This window comes from Leptidea sinapis, chromosome 13, assembly GCF_905404315.1.
Source record: "Leptidea sinapis chromosome 13, ilLepSina1.1, whole genome shotgun sequence".
Classification (NCBI taxonomy): Eukaryota; Metazoa; Arthropoda; class Insecta; order Lepidoptera; family Pieridae; genus Leptidea; species Leptidea sinapis.
Genome location: NC_066277.1, coordinates 12,241,351 through 12,261,695, shown reverse-complemented (window position 1 = coordinate 12,261,695; position 20,345 = coordinate 12,241,351). Strand labels below are relative to the sequence as shown.

General features: G+C 34.2%; 1 protein-coding gene across 1 annotated transcript in view; it reads left to right on the top strand.

The window, feature by feature from the left end:
• LOC126967635 (orexin/Hypocretin receptor type 1-like) overlaps positions 1-20,345 on the top strand; it is a 150,185-nt gene that overhangs the window by 116,817 nt on the left and 13,023 nt on the right. Inside the window, exons 3-4 of the mRNA XM_050812202.1 lie at positions 8,505-8,652; positions 10,804-10,945. Of these exons, the coding sequence (XP_050668159.1) occupies positions 8,505-8,652; positions 10,804-10,945 (290 nt within the window). The remainder of the gene's footprint in view (positions 1-8,504; positions 8,653-10,803; positions 10,946-20,345) is intronic.

Below are 20,345 nucleotides of genomic sequence, written 5' to 3'. Positions count from 1 at the left end.
TATTATCGGTTATAGTGTTTATTTCATGTTTGGATGTGTATGTGTGCGTGTAGTGTGGTTTGTGTATATGTGCGTGTGTTAATGTACCTATTTGTTCGGTTTATATTGCTCCAGTAACATTTTTTGTATCTAGTGTATTCATTAATATTTTAATAATTTCTGTTTTGAAGCTATTTTTACTACGATTATGAATGTCGACATTCGAAAAAACTTCGTTGTAATGCTTACAAATTCTGTTAATGGGAGAATTTTTACCATAGTTCGTAGTGTAAAATGATAATGAAAAAAGAGGCGTATTTCTCGTTCGTTTTAGTGGTACATTGAAGTTAATACTAGCAAGTAATGTTGGGGAGTCCAGAAGATTAGTTATTATATTAAATAAGAACATTGTATCTAATAACGTTCGTCTGTCTACTAGTGAAATTATATTATGATGCATGCAGCCATCTTTGTAGTTGGAAAAAATTTTATGACGATAGTTAAGGTGCCTTATAAATTTAGCTTGAATCTTTTCAAGTTTTTCAATATATGTTATATAATGGGGCGACCAGATACAACTTGCGTACTCTAAGACACTACGCACGTATGCATAGTAAACAGATTTAATACATGCAAGGTCATTAAACGGTTTGCAGGTACGTATCACAAAACCTAAGCTCTTGAACGCTTTATTCGCAACGTAATCAATATGCTCAGACATAGTTAGCTTGCTGTCAAAAATAACACCTAAATCCCTAACAACACCTACTTTATTAATAGGAATTTCATTTAGCGAGTATGTAAATTGTATCTTATTTACCTTACGACTAAACGATATCTGTTGACATTTAGGTGCATTAACTGAAATAAAATTGTTTTTATAATACTCAGATAGATTATTAAGAGTAATTTGTAATTCAATGCAGTCATTATGATTGTGTACTTTGTAAAATATTTTTTTATCATCTGCGTATAAAAGATGGTTGCATGGATTAAAATATCTGTATATATCATAAATATATGCGTTGTGCAGCAATGGTCCCAGGTGAGATCCCTGTGGAATACCTGATGGAATTTTCACAAAACCCGATCTGTACCCACCTACTATCACTGCCTGAGATCGATTAAACAGGTATGATTTAATCCATCTTAACAGATCCCCATGTATACCTAGACTTTCTAATTTGGCTTGCAAGATGATGTGGTCTACGTGATCGAAGGCTTTTTCGAAATCAGTGTAAACCACATCAACTTGACCACCATTTTCCATATTTTTAAGGACAAACTGTATAAATTCAGCTAAGTTCGTCAGGGTTGACTTATGTTTAAGAAAACCGTGCTGTGAATGACTTACTCCATTCATAACTGTGGGATAAATTTGATCGTAGACAAGTTTTTCAAATATTTTACTAAATGTATTAAGCATTGAGATAGGTCTATAATTATCAATTTTGGATTTCGTTTTTTTTTATGAATAGGTATGACATTAGCCTCTTTCCATTTAGATGGAAATGTGCCCTCTGATAAAGATCTGTCATAAATATATTTGAGAGGTTTAACTAACACTCTGGCACAATTATGAATAAAGATCGGAGGAATATTATCGGGTCCGCTGGATTTATTAATATTAATCGTTTTGAGTAATCGTAATAATTTATTTTTACAGACGCCAGCCTTACCAATTGCATATGCGTCATTACATTTGGGTAATTGAAGACTGTCAAGGTTATAGTTTGAGGCGGGTTCGACAAAAACACTTTTAAAAAAAGTATTAAAACCATTACATATATCCGGGCCGTTGTTAAAGACTTGGGTGTTGATAATCAAAGTCACAAAAGAGTTAGTGATGAGTAATTTTCAAAAGTATTTCGGTTTAAAGATCATTTATACTCATTAGAAACATTACAAACTGTAACTTACATGAGAACAATATTTATAAATAATAATCTATGAATCGTCCGTATGATAAAGATAGGTAGAAAAACTAAATATAAGTGTGTGCACTGGACAACGGAAGTATCGTTGAATCGTTGAATAAATCAAAAGTGCCTGCATCTTTGATATCCGAAGATAGTCCATTGTACAGTTTAGCGCCTTCATATCTAATTGTTTTCAGTCCATAATTAGTCCTTGGCTTTGGTAGTATCAAGTGGTCATTATTGCCTCTATTTGGTATTTGTTTCTTTTTTGTAAATGTTAATTCTGAATGTATCTGTTTGTCTATAATTTTCCTTAATAGTATGCATGTTGTGTATTTGTATAACTGTAATATATTCATAAATTTAGTTTCTTTATAAACTTTATCTGAAGGTGTTAGAAACGGATAATGGAAATGTTTATTATTTACGTAAGAAAGAATGTATTGTATGCACACATGTGAAGCATTAAAGAGCTGCTATAAGCCAGCTTGTTTTACCGGCTGGCATAAAAGTACATCGTCAGCTACAAAATTATAAGTGGCATTGTTTACTTTAACTGCAATTTTATGTCCACTTTCTATAAAACATTTACGACTAACCAACGAGACAACAAAGTATGAAACAGAATACCATCGTTATCCTACACCTATTAAGTACTGTAATTAATTTCAGCTTTCGCAGCGTTGTAAAGAGAACCCTATAGGCTTTAACGTAACGTTCATTTTTATATTGACATAAAAGTACAGTCGCTTACATATTTGAAAATTATTTACGCTTTGGAAATTAATTTGAGTTGTCACTATACTTAAAATTGTAACTTACTGCTTTGGACATAGGGTCCAATTTTAAAATACTTGCGTTTGTAAGGGTGTTAATCTTAATAGAAACTAATTAACTTTAATTAAAACGTGTGCTTTTAATAAGTATTTAGAATATCGCTTAAATATAAAATTAGCTTTCAATTATATATTATAATAATAAATATATTTTTTTGCCTCCTTTACATAATGATAAGTTAAAATTTTTTGAATTTATATAACTGCCCCGGCAGCTTTCGTACTGCCTCAATCGATAAATAAAAGACCTAGACTTTTGTATAAAATAAACTTAAAACAAACAAAAGGAATCCTCTTTTTATTAAAACAAATAATTTGATATTGACACACAGACACAGTTATGATACAGTCTGCTATTCAAATTTAAAGCTTTCTGATATACTATATTTTTTTTGTTTTGTGGTGCGGTTAGGTTCAGAACTTTTATTTTTTGCCAAAACTTAAGATTTAACAATGTGAGTAAGTACATATAGTTCGTTGTCAAATGTCAAGTAATATTGTTTGCGTTTAGAAATTTAACTTGTGACATTACTTAAGATTTATCAAACTACTTATATAAAAATAATCTGATAGATAGTTAACAACTGTAGGTAATCTACCTACTATAGTTACCTAAAATTAAGTTTATTTTTTACCTCCTAAGAAAGGAAGACATCACAGGAAAATCAAAATCGTTGTTTTTATTTAATTCCGAGTTTATTATATACGTATATTTTAAGACAATTAATTTAAGACCAAAATTTGCCATGTCGGTCCAGCCGTTCTCAAGTTTTAGCGACACTAACGAACAGCAATTCATTTATATATATAGATTTATAAGCTTTCTTACCCGCGCGTATATTTAAGTGTCAGAAATACCTATTCAGGCATATTAATAAGAAATAGGCATAATATGATAATGTAGTGTTCTTAAGATGAACAAAAGGTGAATGGTCATGGTCAGGTTCTTCGTGGTTGTCCCTTTAGTTGTGGGCGTTAAACAGGAAAGCAAGTAAAACACAGTCTTATAAACATTACAATTGTAATGGTAGGTACACTTCACAAAGCCTTATGATAATGTAATAAAAACGCGGCGTTCCAGGCACGCGGCGCGTGCGGTACAACCGCCACGTGCGATAGTTCCTCACTGACTGCCTGAAAGAGTATAATAATATATAGGGAAAAGAGAGCCCTCTCTACGCATCTGTCTATTTGAAAACTAGCGCCATCTGGAGATTGGCCCCGAAAATAACAATACATTAGCTCGAAATTATAAAATTCATTTTTAATGTTCTGATGCAATTAAATAACTAACTCTACTTTTTAATGTAGGAATTGCAATTTTTTACCATGTTCTAATTGCGCGTAGAGTTAGTTATCTAATTTTGTCACAACATAGATCATAAAGGATAGATTTAATAGTGTGTGCAAAGTGGCACACGAGAGCTACATACATGCACTAACGCTAGACAGACGTAGCCGCCATTTTATGACCAGTCGGCAGTTACACAAAGAGGAAAGAAGTTGAAAGGTTTCAAAGCGAGTGACAGCTGCCAAAGGTTTCATTTTCGGGCCAACTAACAGATGGCACTACAGTTTTCTGAAAACGTTACTTTAAGGGACTACGCGCATTTATTCAGCTCTTTTCAGCTTTTGTCCATAGAAAACAACAATTTTGTATCGAGACGTGTACGCGTCGATTCAGCTTTCCGCGGCAAATCAGCACAAAATGAGGATAAATGTGTTTTTATTATGCGAATGCTATCGAGAGCGATCGGCGCTGTTCCGCCGCGTACAGTGCTGTTCGCCGTCGAATGTGGCGGTACAGCTCTTTACAGGGATGGTTCGCGACTCCTTGTCGACAAGTTGCGACCTGTATTGTTCCTGCATTGATTTGACGTAATCATTATGCACGCAAAGACTAAAGAGTGCAGACGTGATTTAAAGTTCCGTACGCGGCTGATAGAAGCAGAGCTGTATGAGTGTGACCAAAATCGTTCAGCGAAACGCGAATGGAGCTGAATAAGTGCGCGTAGTCCCTAAGGCCTCTGTCCCACCCCTGGAAAGCCTGCTCGACGCTCGCCCGACGCCCGATCTCTATCGCACTCACACCGAATGCCAATTATAACCCGAGTCAAGACGAGTACCGAAACAACTTCGTCCTCACTCGTGGCTTGACGTTCTTGAATACGTCATATAAAATTCTGGCCAAAAATTATAATAATATGTATGTAGGACCCACTGAAAGGTTGAACTAAATCTTTACATTTTATAAAACAGTCGCCTTCCGCTCTGTCTGTATATCCGGTTTATTTATGCGGTATCCAACGTCAATTAGTTAATTTTACATGTAAAATAAAACAATATTTTACAACCAATTCGCCAAAACATAAATTAATACTGTTAACTTGAGATATTTTTATAAAATAAGTTACGAGACAAGCAGGACATTCAGCTGATAGTTATAGCTACGCCCTGGCCATGACAGTGCAAGGCCGCTCAGGTCTCATGTAAGACCCAAAAATTTTGAGCGGCACTACTACTAATTGCGCTCGTAACCTTGAGACATAAGATGTTAAGTCTCATTTGCCCAGTAATTTCACTAACTGCGGCGCCCTTCAGACCGAAACACAGTAATGTTTACACATTACAGCTTCACGGCAGAAATAAGCGGCGTTGTGTTACCCATTATCTAGCCGGCATCCTGTGCAAAGGTGCCTCCCGCTGGTAAAAGATTTGATAAGTGATGAAAATATAGAGAATTTTAGTTCTTCTAAAATCAGGAACATCGTACGATGGTATATATGCCTGTCTATGACGGTTGAAACACAATAACTATTTCTTTTTAGTCTTGCAACACCAGATAAACCTCAGTAGAATATAAACTTTAATTTGTAAAGTAAGATATGCGACGGAAAACTAATTAGAAAAGTATTCACTATAAGGTGAGACGAGATGCAGTTCAAAACTATCCTGATTAAATTTCAATAGAGATAGCTTTTGAAGTGGGCGGGGAAAGGGCGTATCCCTTATCCCCTTTTTTGTAAAGATTTTTGTTACCGTGTAACTGTTTTGTTCAGCCGTTAAGTTACAAATATAATATTGTGCGTATATATTATATTACTAGCTGACCCAGCAAACGTTGTATTGCCATATAAAGAAATTTAAAAAAAATTGCGGTATAAAAAATAGATGCAACCAATTCTCAGACATACCATATATATCGTACTACAATTATTGTATTCGGTTGCCATCTTGCAACCATAAAGCGGATTTGTGAATGGAACAGAATTAATATAAAAGTCGCGATACAAAAATAGATCGTAGAAAGGCGTAAATTTGAAGTTGTATGTATTTTTAAATGCTGAATCACAATAAAATAAAAATAAAACAGAATGTCAAAAAATTAAAAAATATATTTAGGGGTTATGCCTGTATGCCTTTTAGATGTTGACCAATTCTCAGACCTACCCGATATGAACACAATATTTCATACAAACCTGTTTAGCCGTTTCGGAGGAGTTTGGTAACAAATACCTTTTTAAATATTTAAAAGGTGTTTGTTACCAAACTCCGAATATTATATGAGTGTGTCTGATGCCCTTTATAATATCTAATTTTGATTTAGATTTCTTCTGAAGTTTTCGTAGATACCTATATTACCCATATAATATTTAAGGCTTTTTTACATGCGTGATTCGGGGTACTCTGACGCGCTCGAAATTATTACGAAATTTAATAGAAACGTAAGCGTGCCCTATCTGCGTATATTTTTTTTTATTCGAATAAAGAACTGTTTACTTTGTAGTTATGTAACCGATGCTAAAAATAGTTTAAGGAACTTTCTAAAAAGGATTACAAATATTTATAGCCCTGTGAGTACATTATATAGAGCACATAGAAACCGATAAACACAAGAACAAAAGAAAGTATCAGCTTAGAAGATACAAGAATATTTATTGAAACGAATTTAAAACGCGCTAAATCTTAATGTTTTAGTGAAGGATGGAAAAACAAAGTAAAATAGTTTATAAAAACGTATGAAAATTAGCAATTTATAGTCAACCACAGCAGTTTGTAATTATATGCCACACGCTCTAAAAATTTATTTAATATCTCACACTATACAGAATGTTTGCTCTCCAAAAGTCGAGATTTAACGAAGTAGATATGTTTTCGTGTTCCTCTTAAACTTACAAATTAAAAAAAATCTACGTCTAAAAAAACTAACTTCAAAAACTGAAAAGTATAAAATAACTAAAAATTTAATTTGATACACCTCTTATGCAAACCTTTACCTTTAATATTAATAAAATACTATTATTTATATGTGCTACCTATTGATAGGTCTTAAGTCAGTGCCAGGCCCTAAACAAAATAAAACTTAATATTATAAACAGCTTACTTACTGTAATTATTTAGGCTGTCTGGCCACGCCTGTCGTCCGCTTGGTTCTAGACGAATAAAGAAAATTCCGACAGAGCCAAATCTTCGTAGAGACCTTAGGTTTACCACAAGGAATAAAGTGTCAAAAGTCCCCATAAGTCCCATGTGAGCTTAGGGACTTATTCGGGGCCCAAGGTCATTTTTAGGATTTTTGCATTTTTCTTGAAAACGGTAAGTTTTATCGAAAAAGTACCTCAGAGCAAAATTGTAGATCTTAAGAAAGTCCCTAAGCTCACATGGGACTGATGGAGACTTTTGACACGTTATTCCTTGTGGTAAACCTAAGGTCTATACGAAGATTTGGCTCTGTCGGAATTTTCTTTATTTCAATTGTCTAAATTGACCGGACTAGAAGCTATCCCGCTCAAAGTTTAGGTACCTTTATTACATTTGGTTTGGCACCGACTTCAAAGCTATCAATATGTAGCACATACAAATAATAGTATTTTATTAACATTACAGATAAAAGTTTGCATAAGAGGTGAATTATATTAAATTGTTAGTTATTTGATACTTTTCAGTTTTTGAAGTCGTTTTTTTTAAATGTAGTGTTTTTTATTTTTAACGTTTTATTGTCGGTTAATAATTATGTCATCCAGGTAAACTATAATTTTCATGTAAATGTTCATAAAGTGAAAACTACTGCGCCAAACTATGTAATTTTTTTAAGAATTACGTAAATCGGTTCATAAATCTCAGAGTGTACATTCATAAAAAAATACAGATCGAATTGATAACCTCTTCCTTTTTGAAGTCGTTTTAAAATTAAACAAAACTTGGCACAAACAGAGTAAGTTAGAAGTCACAATTGTAACAACGGCTACAATTGCACTGTGTTAAATTTTATTTATTATTTTCTATAATTTTAAGATCTTCAATTTTCTAAACTGGTTGTTTGCGACTAAGTGTAATTTAAGTGTAAATTTAAATATTAAGTGTACTTGGTGAAACTGTTTAAAGGGACATCCTTATGTCCATATTTCTAATTTCACTATATCTATGTTATGTTTAAGGATGTATCTGTATTTGTTTCCAAACAAATGATTTAAGTTTTCTTTAGTGTTAATTCCGCCAATATTTGTTTTTAAAACAATTCAACACGTGTTTCGCCTCTACACGTCCTGAGGATGCCTCGTGTTAACAACAAATATTGGCGGAATTAACACTAAAGAACACTTAAATCATTTGTATAATTATGGATTTCCGCAAAGTAACGCTTAGTTCAATAAATTTTCCAAATAAATAAACTATTCCACGCGGAAAAAGTCGCGGGTAAAACCTAGTGTATAATTTATTCTTATTCTGTTAGGATTGTTTTTATTAATATTGGTTTGTTTGTCCACAGTCAGTGTCCGTGACGGTGTCAGTTCTCACACTCACCTTCATCTCAGTGGATCGCTGGTACGCAATCTGCTTCCCGCTGAAGTTCAAATCTACCACCAGTCGAGCGAAGACAGCCATACTTATAATATGGGTGTTGTCACTACTGTTCAGTAAGTTTATTAAATTTTTTATGTTAATACTGGCTGAGCCCGCTACTACGTCAGGATGGCTTCAGATCTAGATACATTAAAAATCATTTATAAATAGATATGATTAATTGTTATCCATATTGTTGCTGCTACGAAATAGCAGGTTTGAATTCTCTATGAATCATGGGCAAATTTTTTCGATCCTTTAGCACAGTAATGTATATATATATGTCTACTATGGTTATGTGTATTTTTTTCACACCTTCCAAAATTAGAGATTTCAGTGAACAAAATGCCCACCGATTTAAGCTCTTATTTTTTCAAGTGAGAATTTTTGATTATTAAATAAGGGTTCTTTTTTGATATTAAAATCAAAATCAGCTGTTAAAATATTTTTTTCAAATCAAAAACTTACAGGTTACTCAACAAATTAAGTGGAAAAAAAACGATTTTTGAAAAAGATAAAAATAGAAAACCAAAAACTTGGTTATTCAAATTTTTCTCATACATTTTGAGGTCATATGAAAAAAGTGTAAAATCAAAAGTTGTAGATCTTATTATTACATACACCTTTCCTTTTCAACTTTTTTCCATAGGACTTGTAGTTTCGAAGTGGCGAAGACATATCGCGGTAACAACTAGTATGGGCACCTAGCCAGAATGGGTCTCAGTGAATCAAACCTGTGTAGATTCTGCTGCGAAGCCGCTGAAGACCCCATACACATCCTTCTGGAATACGAAGCCATTGCCATTGCGGTCTCTTAAAATACCTTCACTCAAAGCAGAGGACGTGCCCTCCCTGGACCCTCTGAGGATCCTACGCCTTTTAAAAGTCTCGAGGATATAATTTAAATCTCGGCACAGTAACAGGTTTCCTAGTTAGTAACCTCGATTCTCCTCCTTAACTTTCGAGTTGAGGGTAGGTACGCTAGCGCAAGTAGGGGGCACAATAGATCCTAGGATTTAAGTGCATTGAAATCCCTAAATCATAAGGAAAAAAAGCAACTAGTATCTAATATTATGTTAACATTTAATAAATTTAATCGACAACAGCTGGCGAAGCACTTCAACATTATAATAGTATCTTAATCCCTAATCCATATAGTTTGTTTGTAATGGCTTCTCTTGTAGAACACAATATATTCAATGATGCGCAGAAGGCATAATGGCATAAAAGGCATTTATTTTCTCAAAATTGATTCCTTTAGAATTCTTTTTTCGATATCATTCCTAATATACCTACTAGATACTACTTGGTAGTAGTTGGAAACAAATGGCGCTCTGAGAGAGAAGAAGTGGCGCAAGAAATTCAGCATCCTTTTTTTGCGCTCTTTTTAATAAAAATATATAATATTGTACTGTCATTGCTATTGCTATAAAATAATCATAATCTAGTCCCAGGCTCTCCGATTACTTAGATATTCAGCTGTGGAGTAATAGGATTTACGACAGCGCTATTTTTTTATAAAACATTTAAATTTATTTATAGATAATGCCTGAACAGTGGCTGGGACTTTATTATAAAAGTGTATACATTTACCCTTAAAGCTATTATATGTCTTATGAAGCTTACTAGAATTACTTACAAGCAGTCCTTTATTTCTAGTGTTATAATAATGTAAATCACTATTAAGAGATATTAAATTAGCGATTTCAGATAAAATCATTAATATAGTATAAAATTAAAAGACAACATGTAAATGACTTAGCTGATATTTGTATTTGGTATATACTAGCACGCTACGATGGTGATTTTAAAGTTTACATGTTTCTAAAGTTTAAGCATTTACAAAAACATTGTATTCTTCAATAGTTTGTTCATAATATTATCTTTTTATGCCAATACGAGACGAGCAGGATGTTCAACTGATGGTAATTGATGCGCCCTGCCCATTACAATGCAGTGCCTCTCAGGATTCTTAAAAAACCCCAAATCTCTGAGTGGCACTACAACTGCGCTAGTTACCCTGAGACATAAGATGTTACGTCTCATTTACCCAGTTATTTCACTAGCTACGACGCCGAAACACAGTAATGCTTACACATTACTGCTTCACGGCAGAAATAGGCGCCGTTTTGGTACCCATAATCTAGCCGGCATCCTGTGCGAGGAAGCCTCCCACTGGTAATCTGCATCAATTATAAATGTGACACCGAAAATATTATGTCCAGATGTCCCAGAATTCGTTGTTCTACAAGTCCAAAGAAGAATGCAACTGCGATTCGACGCTCAATACTTCATGCAGTGCACATCTACATGGTCTGACGAGAGTGATCTCAAGTGGCATATCATAAAGGCACTTTTTCTCTATACGTAAGTATGAACTTTATTTGTGCAAATGTTGTGTAATTAGGGCCGGTTGTTTCACGCTACGAATACAGACACATTACTGTTACTATGGCACTTACTATAGTTAAACCTTAAAATGCGTTGTTGACAAACTATTAGCTTTAACGTACGTTAAATAATAATTCAGGATGAAATCTTATCTACCACAGATAAGTGCGAAGCCCTTTTTGTAACCAGCTATACCCCTATTACTTTCACAACACAATAGGCATATAAAATTTCTATGTTAAAGGGGTATTAAAACACGAGTGTGAGTTTATAGTATCACATGAGTGTTTTAATACATAATTATCAACAGTTGTATGCAAGACTTTATCTACACCTATAATATGAATCCTCTATAAAATATTCTGAAACAGTTAGCTTACTGCTAACATTAAAAAAGCCAGTCATCCAAAGGTTGTTATGAAAACGGATGTTGTAATGTTGTACTGAATTTCATTACAACACTCGTTTGGATGGTTATTAGGACATTGGGTGGTTTAATGTTGGCAATAAGCTAACTGTTTTAGAATCATTCATAGAGTATTTTAAGCATGGGTGTAGATAAAATATGTTAGAATTAAAATTAGTTACTACTTGTCGAAGTCTGATACTCGAAATCACTAGCTATGATCAAAATTTTCTTAGTCTTTTGATTCGATTCGATTTATCGAACGCGAGAGATCGCGTTTGCGAGTCCCGCATCGTTCATAAATTTTATTTGTGAAATTAATCCCAGAAGACGTGAGGGTTATCACTTTAAAAAATAGCAAATTGTTTGCAAATAGCAAGGGTAACATCTCAAATAAATTTCCTAATATGCAAAGATTGGGGTTGAGAAGGTTATCAACTGTAAAGTAGATCCTATAGATGAAGCCCACACCCTGAGAGTTGAACAAGATTTATCAACGATACGTCACTCGAACCGTTGGAAGAGCGCTCGCACGGAACGCGAGAGTTCACAAATTTTGTTTTCAAATTTTATTTGTTTTTTTCCCAGAAGTGAGGGTTATCACTTTAAAAAATAATAAATTAATTATAGTCACGCTTCATTTTCATTACCTACAACAGTGTTTCAGAAAATTCATACAGAAACATTCAAACATAAAAACTCCAGTCGGTTCATTAGTTACATCTCTGATACACAAAGATATAAAGAGAACTAGTCACCCATTTTTTCGTCGAGTTTTGAAGCACAGGTGTTTTATATAAAATTATTATAAACTCTTACGGCCTTACAAATAAAATTGGTACAAAGTTATACCTAAGCATAAACAAAGAATATGCCAAATCTTTACATGGACATTTTGCTTAGATTGGTTTATTTGGACTTATAACGTTCCTGCGTTTTTACAAGGCGTAATTCATAGTACATTCGGAAAACTTCAGAATTATCATTGACAGTGTCGTCAGTGATATAGTCAACATTTTACATATTCTGAGAATAAGCCAATATTCTCAGGTATAACTTTATGCCAAGTTTATTTGTAAGACCGTTAAATTTTAATTGCTGGCCTTCAGTCTAAACTAACCACAGTTGGCTTTTATTGAAGGGATTAGTTCAGCAACCCAGCCTCCACAAAGTACGTTATTGTAATAATCGTTTGTTCCCGGGATGCCTTCTTGCTTTCCTTGGACAATTTTGGTTATTATAAGATTACAGCGGCAACGTTTTTCTACAGCAGATGTTCTCTGAGCTCTTGGTATACCATATTATTTTAAATTTACTGCGGTTCTGACGATTACTACTTTTTTAATAAGCTAAATTATTTCATAATTACTAATAACTTATGTTTTATTATTTATATTATTATTATAATAATTATATTATTAAGATGATTAAATGATTTGCACTTCTCTCAATTTATTTATAGACCTAAGACAAGCCATAAACACTGTTATAATTAAAATAACAAAAATATTATTAAGTTTGAATTTGGAACCTGTCAGTCTAATGTAATTATATTCCTTTCCGCGCCAATTTGTATTCTTGTGATATTAATATGGAGTGACGTGTCAAATATAACCGAAGAATTGAGATATCGCAAAACATAGTACCCATTTCATCTCCGATAAAAAATATTTTTCATCAAAGAGAATGTAAGAACTACGTAATAAGAGGCGAACTGCCTAACTAAAAATTTAAATTCAGTTTAGTATGAAACGTGCAGTCATTTGACATAAGTTTGAAATAGTGGTCGTTATAGTATCGCGATTGGCCACGAAGTATAATTCAGCTAAGTTTGAAAGCGAAAAGTTCCTTATAACGTAGTGGATTTCGGCTATTTCCTTTTTTTACAAGATTATAGCCGTCATCTGTCAATCTGTCAATGACTGCACATTTCATATAATCAAGTGAATCGCTTTTTCTTAAAGAGTTTCGCTTTCCTGTTTTTCATACATGTGTCTTCTTGCAAGCCAATTGTTTTAACTTCAAATGGAATCCTCTTGTATACGTAACTATATTAAAATTTAACAGTGCTAATTCAAGCAGATGATTGGACACAACCGGAAAGTTGGGACGTCATATAATTAGATTCGCTGTGGAAACAGCGATAGAACTTCTCATCAAACAACAAAGTTTGCCTTAGAAGGCCATTTGTACATTAACTTTATCAGATTAAACTTATAACACTAACGGCTTACAACAAAATATGGTTTGTTTGTATATTTATAATGCTTTAAGCCAACGAAGAATCTACTAGACAAAGAATAAACCCTTGTTCACGGACGAGTAAAAAAAGAAGGACTCCGCGCCATGATATTAATTAGCAAGTGAGGCACCGTTATGCTTGTGTGTGAGCAGTTACGGGGGATACTAGTTACATAATTTTTTCTCCCTTATTTAATCATATGTGGCCCCAAATACTTATATAGTATCGCTTTTACACTTTCACAACGCACGCCGGCATTTTGAAAATATTTTATTGCGACGCAAACTGATCTGTCACAGCTGATGACAATTCTCATAATGGCCTTCTATCAGCCTATAGTAGTGTAAGTGTGTGCGTAGGCTATGTATTTACACCTTAATCGGATTGTTTTGGTGCTTCACTGTTATATAAGGTGACACGGAGTCCTTATTTTTTTACTAATCCGTGATCGTGAATCATAGATTATTCCTCCTTCTTATGTCCAGGCTAAACAGACGTCGCAAATATATCGTCTTATGTCTTTGTGCCATTAGGTTTTAAGAGACTTGGTCCGTGGGACCCAGTTGCGCATAGAATACACAAAATGCTATCTACTCACCTCAATAAGGTGGAAACTTAAGCGCTGGTTGGTATTTCAGCGAACTGGTCAACCCAGCTATCCAATGCGGAAATGCCGGCTTATTCTTGGTACACTTCCTCGAAATTATATAATTTAATCATTATCATCAGCCGGAAGACGTCCACTGATGGACAAATACCTTCCCCAAAGATCTCCACGGCGAACGATTCTGCGCTGCCCTCATCCAACGCATTCCGGCGATCTTGACCAGATCGTCGGTCCATCTTGTGGGGGACCTACCAACACTGTGTCTTCCGGTAAGTGGTCGCCATTCGAGAACTTGTTTGGCCCACCGGCCATCTGTCCGTCGACCTATGTGCCCTGCCCACTGCCACTTCAGTTTCGCAATAATTTGGGCCATTCAGTGACTTTGATTCTCCTGCGGATCTCCTCATTTCTGATTCGATCTCACAGATAATCTAATTTGATTATAATTTAATATCAATTATTAATTAACTAATCTACATTTTACGCCAGGTACTCATAAGTCGTTGAAAGTATTGTAAAAAGTAAGGTTAAACAATGGGTTTGAAGGTCTGGTCCGTTTTTTTTTGTTAGCATACGTATGCTATCACACTGTGTTCATGATGTCATTTCTTTCAACGCAAATGAAAGCTGCTGTTGGTGACAGGTGAGCCTGTTATCACTACATCTATCATCATCTATCTCATCTATCTCAACTAAAAAACTACAAAACCGATTTTCGTGCTGCTTAGACCAATGGATAGCATGGTTCTCGAGGAAGATTTAAATATAGAACTTGTTAAGTTTTTATATATACTAACGATATTGGTTGGAGGTGTCAGAAAAAAATAAGCCGATGGCATACGTCTATCTATTAAGGATTACATATAATATCCATTTTAATACTTTTAAAAATTTGGCAATTATATAGCGGTAATATAATAGTTATTTATGCAACAGAATTTGAATCCTCTAAAAGATTCTGAAACAGATAGCTTACAGCTAACATTAAAACTGCCAGTCCTAGTAGTAACCTAATATCCATTACTGATTATATACAAATAAACTAAGTATTAATGAAATAATTATTTATTTTAGTAGTAATTTACATTTTGTATAGTGCAATTATTAAAATTCACTTGCATATTATGTTCTTTTGCAGCGTTTAAAATATCTGGCGGTGTGCTGTCAAAACTTGAATCGCAATTTTTTTGTAAACAAAACAATAAAAATATCGAAGCATGGCTAATGAAATCGCGGGGATTCGAATAACCTACTTTTTTTACGGCACGTGACGTTCTGGTAGCGTGGAACGCGCGTAAACGAAAATGTTATTTTTTTGAAATTCATACAGATACCACGCAGCGAGCAATAAGAATGTGGCTGTCTGTTGAAACTCTTCGCGCATGAAGGGATCGAAAAAAAAAAACAAAAGATTGTTGTTATGAAATTCAGTACAACATTACAACACTCGTTTGGATGATGTAATGGTTATAAGGACATTGGTTGTCTTAATGTTGGCAATAAGCTGTTTCAGAATATTTAATAGAGGATTTAAAGCGTGGGTGTAGATAAAAGCTATTTACACAAATACAATATTAATCCTTATCATTTTATTACGACAGAACAGCGTCTGTCAGGTCAGCTAGCAGTTAATAAATCATTATATGTGTTGCATTCGAATGCTAATTATGACAGTAATCACGACCATCGTGTTCACGAATCATCATTACCCAAACAATAGATTTTTGGAAAACTGAGTTAAAAATACACTTTTTCTTAAAGAAATTAGAACTATCTAATGGTAAAACCCACTTTGCAGTATTATGCAGCGTTACAAAGATAGTGAATGGTAAAAAACACTAAAATAGGATTTTTCATAAAAGTTGAGACTTAAAAACAATTATTACAAAAAACATTTAAAACGATAATACGTTTTAAATGTTTTTTCTACGAAAAAACCAAACTATCCCAATAAATCTCTTTTTCAAGCTGAAAGTTTCCTTGATACCCACTTTGTTGATCTACACGCAAAAAATACGATCAGGAGTTAACTGTTTTTCGCTTTAGTGAAACTTTCTTAGCAACTCGAATAATATGGAATTAAATCATACCTAACCGAAATAGTACTTTTTACTCGACAATAATTGAGATAATGCTATATATAATACTAGAATGAACTTAGTGACGGACCTCAAAACTGATGCAATAGTTTTTAGCTAGTGGGCTGCAGTTGAAAAACAGGCAAAAATTGTATGACCTATATGCAGAGGGACAATGTTACTGTAGTGATGAGTTCAAACAATAAATATGTACGATGGTTATCTAAAATTTTTAATAAAGATTTCACTATTGCTAAGTCTAGATATATACGAGATAAAATAAACAATAGTTCTAACGTACGGTACGTTAACAGGGTATGCTTCTTATACCGGCCGTGCCAAATGGTCCCGCGATAGCGTCGACGAGAACCGGAACAAACTTGCGTCTGAAATCGAGGCTATGCTTTGCAAAGTCTCGGAATGGGGCCGACAAAATTTAGTCTAATTCAACCCCAAAACGACAGACTTTTGTGCGTGCACCGCTAAAAAGTCTCTCCTCGATTCGAGATCACTCCTCTAACTGCCACAGCCTGTATCGGCATACTTGGCGTCGATATATCGAGCGTCGTTCAGTCCCATGGTCACTTGGAAGAGAAGACCAAACTGGCCTCTAAAAAGCTTGGTGTATGTACTCAGTAAGGTGAAACAGTACTTCACTATAAATCACCTCCTGCAACGATATAAGACGCAAATTCGGCTTCACATGGAGTACTGTTCTCACCTCTGGGCGGGTGCTCCCCAGTACCAGCTTCTTCCATTTGACCGCTTACAACGAAGAGCGGCTTGAATCATCGACTAGTCTTCTCCGATCAGTTTGGTTTTTTGGCGTTGCGTAAGGATGTGGGTTATCTCTGCATCTTCTATCGCATGTCTTAACGGGGAGTGCTCAAAGCTGTTCGGGTTGATTCCAGCGGCTAAATCCCACCACCGGACATTACGTAAAAATGAAAAATACCACCCGCATTATGTTGACGGCTAGCATTCCAAAACCGAGCGTTTTACAAGAAATTTCTAGACTATCGCACAGCCACTTTGTGGAATCAATTACCAGCAAAAAATAAAAGAGCATACCCATCTCAAATTAAAGGCTGGCAACGCATCTCATGACACCTGTTGATGCGTATGTCCATGGGCAGTTGTCTCACCACCTCCCATCCCTTGAGCCTCTTGCTCGTTTGTCTTATGTAAGAAATGTAATAAAAACGACTTGGAAAGTAATAAATGAAGAAGCCGGAAGGGTGAAACACAAAATTATTGAGTTAAATTTAAACATTGATAACTGATCTGTAACGTCGGAATATGAAGTTGCAACAATTTCCTAAACATTCTTTACAGATATACTTCCACTACAAATTCGTTGAACTCTGATGATCCAGACTTCGCTCTTTCACTATTGAAAGATAATATTCTTGAATGTGATAAGATCTTTAAATATGATCCTGTTTCTGGCTCTGATGTTATAAAAGCTTTTAAATCTATTAAGACTAAGGCGACAAATGATCTCTGAGTCATATCAGTTAAACTTTTAAAGCCTTTGATTAATATTTTAGATTTAGCTATAATATTTAACAATTCTCTGCTAATTACTTAAGCAAAAAAAGCAGATTTTCAAAAACTTTGTTGCAAAGCTGCTTTTTTGCTAGCTGCTCAAAGTAATTCCAGAGGAGTACCATGGTTGGTATAAGATATTAATGGAGATCGAGGTTAGTATTGTCGATCGATGCTACTGTGTCTGATGAAGATACCTCGGATGGATGATGACATATGAAGAGTAAGATTAAAATATGTTGAAGGAGAAGGACATTATTATTTCGCAAATATAAGAAGTTTTGTTATCTCTCTTTTTTAATTTTTGTTTTAATTTGCTGTTAATTGTACGTTTTCGCAAATGCTGTACAATATACGGTTTATACGCTTTGTTTTATTTTTGAGTAGTCAGGTAGCAACTAAATTAATAAGTAGAAACATTACACTCACAGAAAGCCCATGAATAATTAATAGAGTCAAGAAAATATTAAAATCGATGTACTTGCTCTTGGACTTAATACACTTATTCTTATTTATATACAGGTAAAATAAACTAACATAATATGTTATTTATTAGTTTTTTTTTATAATTAATTAGATTTATGCCTGTCTTAAAAATGTAACTCGATCTGAACCAATAAATAATTATACTAAGCCAATATTACCAATCGATAACACGTAGGGAGTAGCTTTATTTAATTCATTCGTGTTTTAAGGTTATACAGGTCAAACCAACTAACTGGGGGGGTTTTAAATAATTTTTTCTGTTTTCTGATATTATTATAGACTTGCGGCACACATTATTTACTTATCTGAAATGATAAATAATTGTTCTAAAAATAAATTTTAGCGCAACTTTAATTATAGTTAATTTTATCAGAGATTTTGTTTATTCAACTTTCAAATTGTATTATCTCGTTTTGACAACTTGGGCATTTAGTCGGATTTACTATTAATACGATGATTTATGTAGTTTATTCTTAATTACTTTTAATGAAATATTTTATATTTAAAATGCTTTTGACATTGTCACAATTGATATATTGAATGCAGCAACTCACAAACTAATTTGTTTTGTATATTACAGCCATTGTAAGAGTTGTTGTTGTATGTTCTTCTCACGAGCTCTACTTTTTCCCAACATATTGTAGATTCAGTAATTTAAAAAAATATTTATAGTGACAAATCAAAAGCGCTTAGTTTAAGCCTAATTGAAAAAGTTTAGTTGACTTCGTTTGAAAGGCTCGGGACAATAAAGGAATGAAGTTCGTGTGAAAATAATTTTTTCAGTCGACTTTTCCAATAAAAAATTATTGTGAAACCAAGTAAAGATTCTTTAAGTTTTTAACACACTTATAAATAAAATCAGAAACAAGAATTATCTGAAATTAAATCTGATAAATCGTTGAAGATTTCGCTGAAATCCATTTCTCGCAGTAAATCACTTTCAATGCTTAGCAGAGAAAGCAATGACAGACGATTTTGTTCCATCGCCAGTTCGAAGCCTATTTTCATAATTTTCATTTTTGAAAATGAGCGGTCTCCAACGCAATTTGATACCATAAAAACCAAATCCATTCTCACAGCAATTTCAAAATTTGGGAATGTAGCATTTAAATTTTGATATTTGATAATTTGGTAGTAAAATAGTTCCGATGACTGTAGTGCTGTATGTTAAGGTAAAACGTGAAAAAAAATATCAAAGAATAAGTTGTGTAGGTGCTTGTATTAAGTAAGCGTGCCAAACAATGCATAATTTTGAACAGAGGACAACTGAGAGCCCTCACGGCCCTAGCCAGAATGGGTCTCAGTGAATCAAATCTGTGCAGATTTTGCTGCGAAGCTGCTGAAGACCTCATACACATCCTTCTGAAATGCGAGGACATTGCCAGAATCAGGCTGGGGTGTCTTAAAACACCCTCACTCATAGCAGAGGACGTGTCCGGCCTGGACCCTCTGAGCATCCTACGCTTCTTAAAGGTCTACAATTTAAATCCCGGCACACGCCTCCTAGTTAGTAGCCTCGATCTCACCACAGCTCTTTGTCTTAATACACAAGAAGTCGAGGGTAGGCGCGCTAGCGCAAGCAGGGGGCACAATAGATCCCAGGATTTAAGTGCAGATTATCCCCTACTCATAATATAATATTAATAATATAGTGTTAACTAGTCTAAATTTAGCATCTTAAAAATATTAAGAATGACAAGTACAGCTGGCTTTAAAACTTTTTATTACTGACGAAATCACGCAAAGCGGCGCCCGAATTCGAGGATGACGCATCGCTTTAATCAAAGCCATTGCTTCTCTCGCTATATTTTAGGGTTGGGAACGAACTGACTCATGACATTTCCACAAGCAGTTATATTTTAGAAAATATGACACAAAATCTCACAAAAAGGTATATAGGCAATGCTCAAGTTAAATTGTGTTGCATCACTTTGCATAATTTGTAAAATCATAAGACTGTAAATACTAATTTAATAGATTGCCATTATCATTCATCATTATCTACCAGT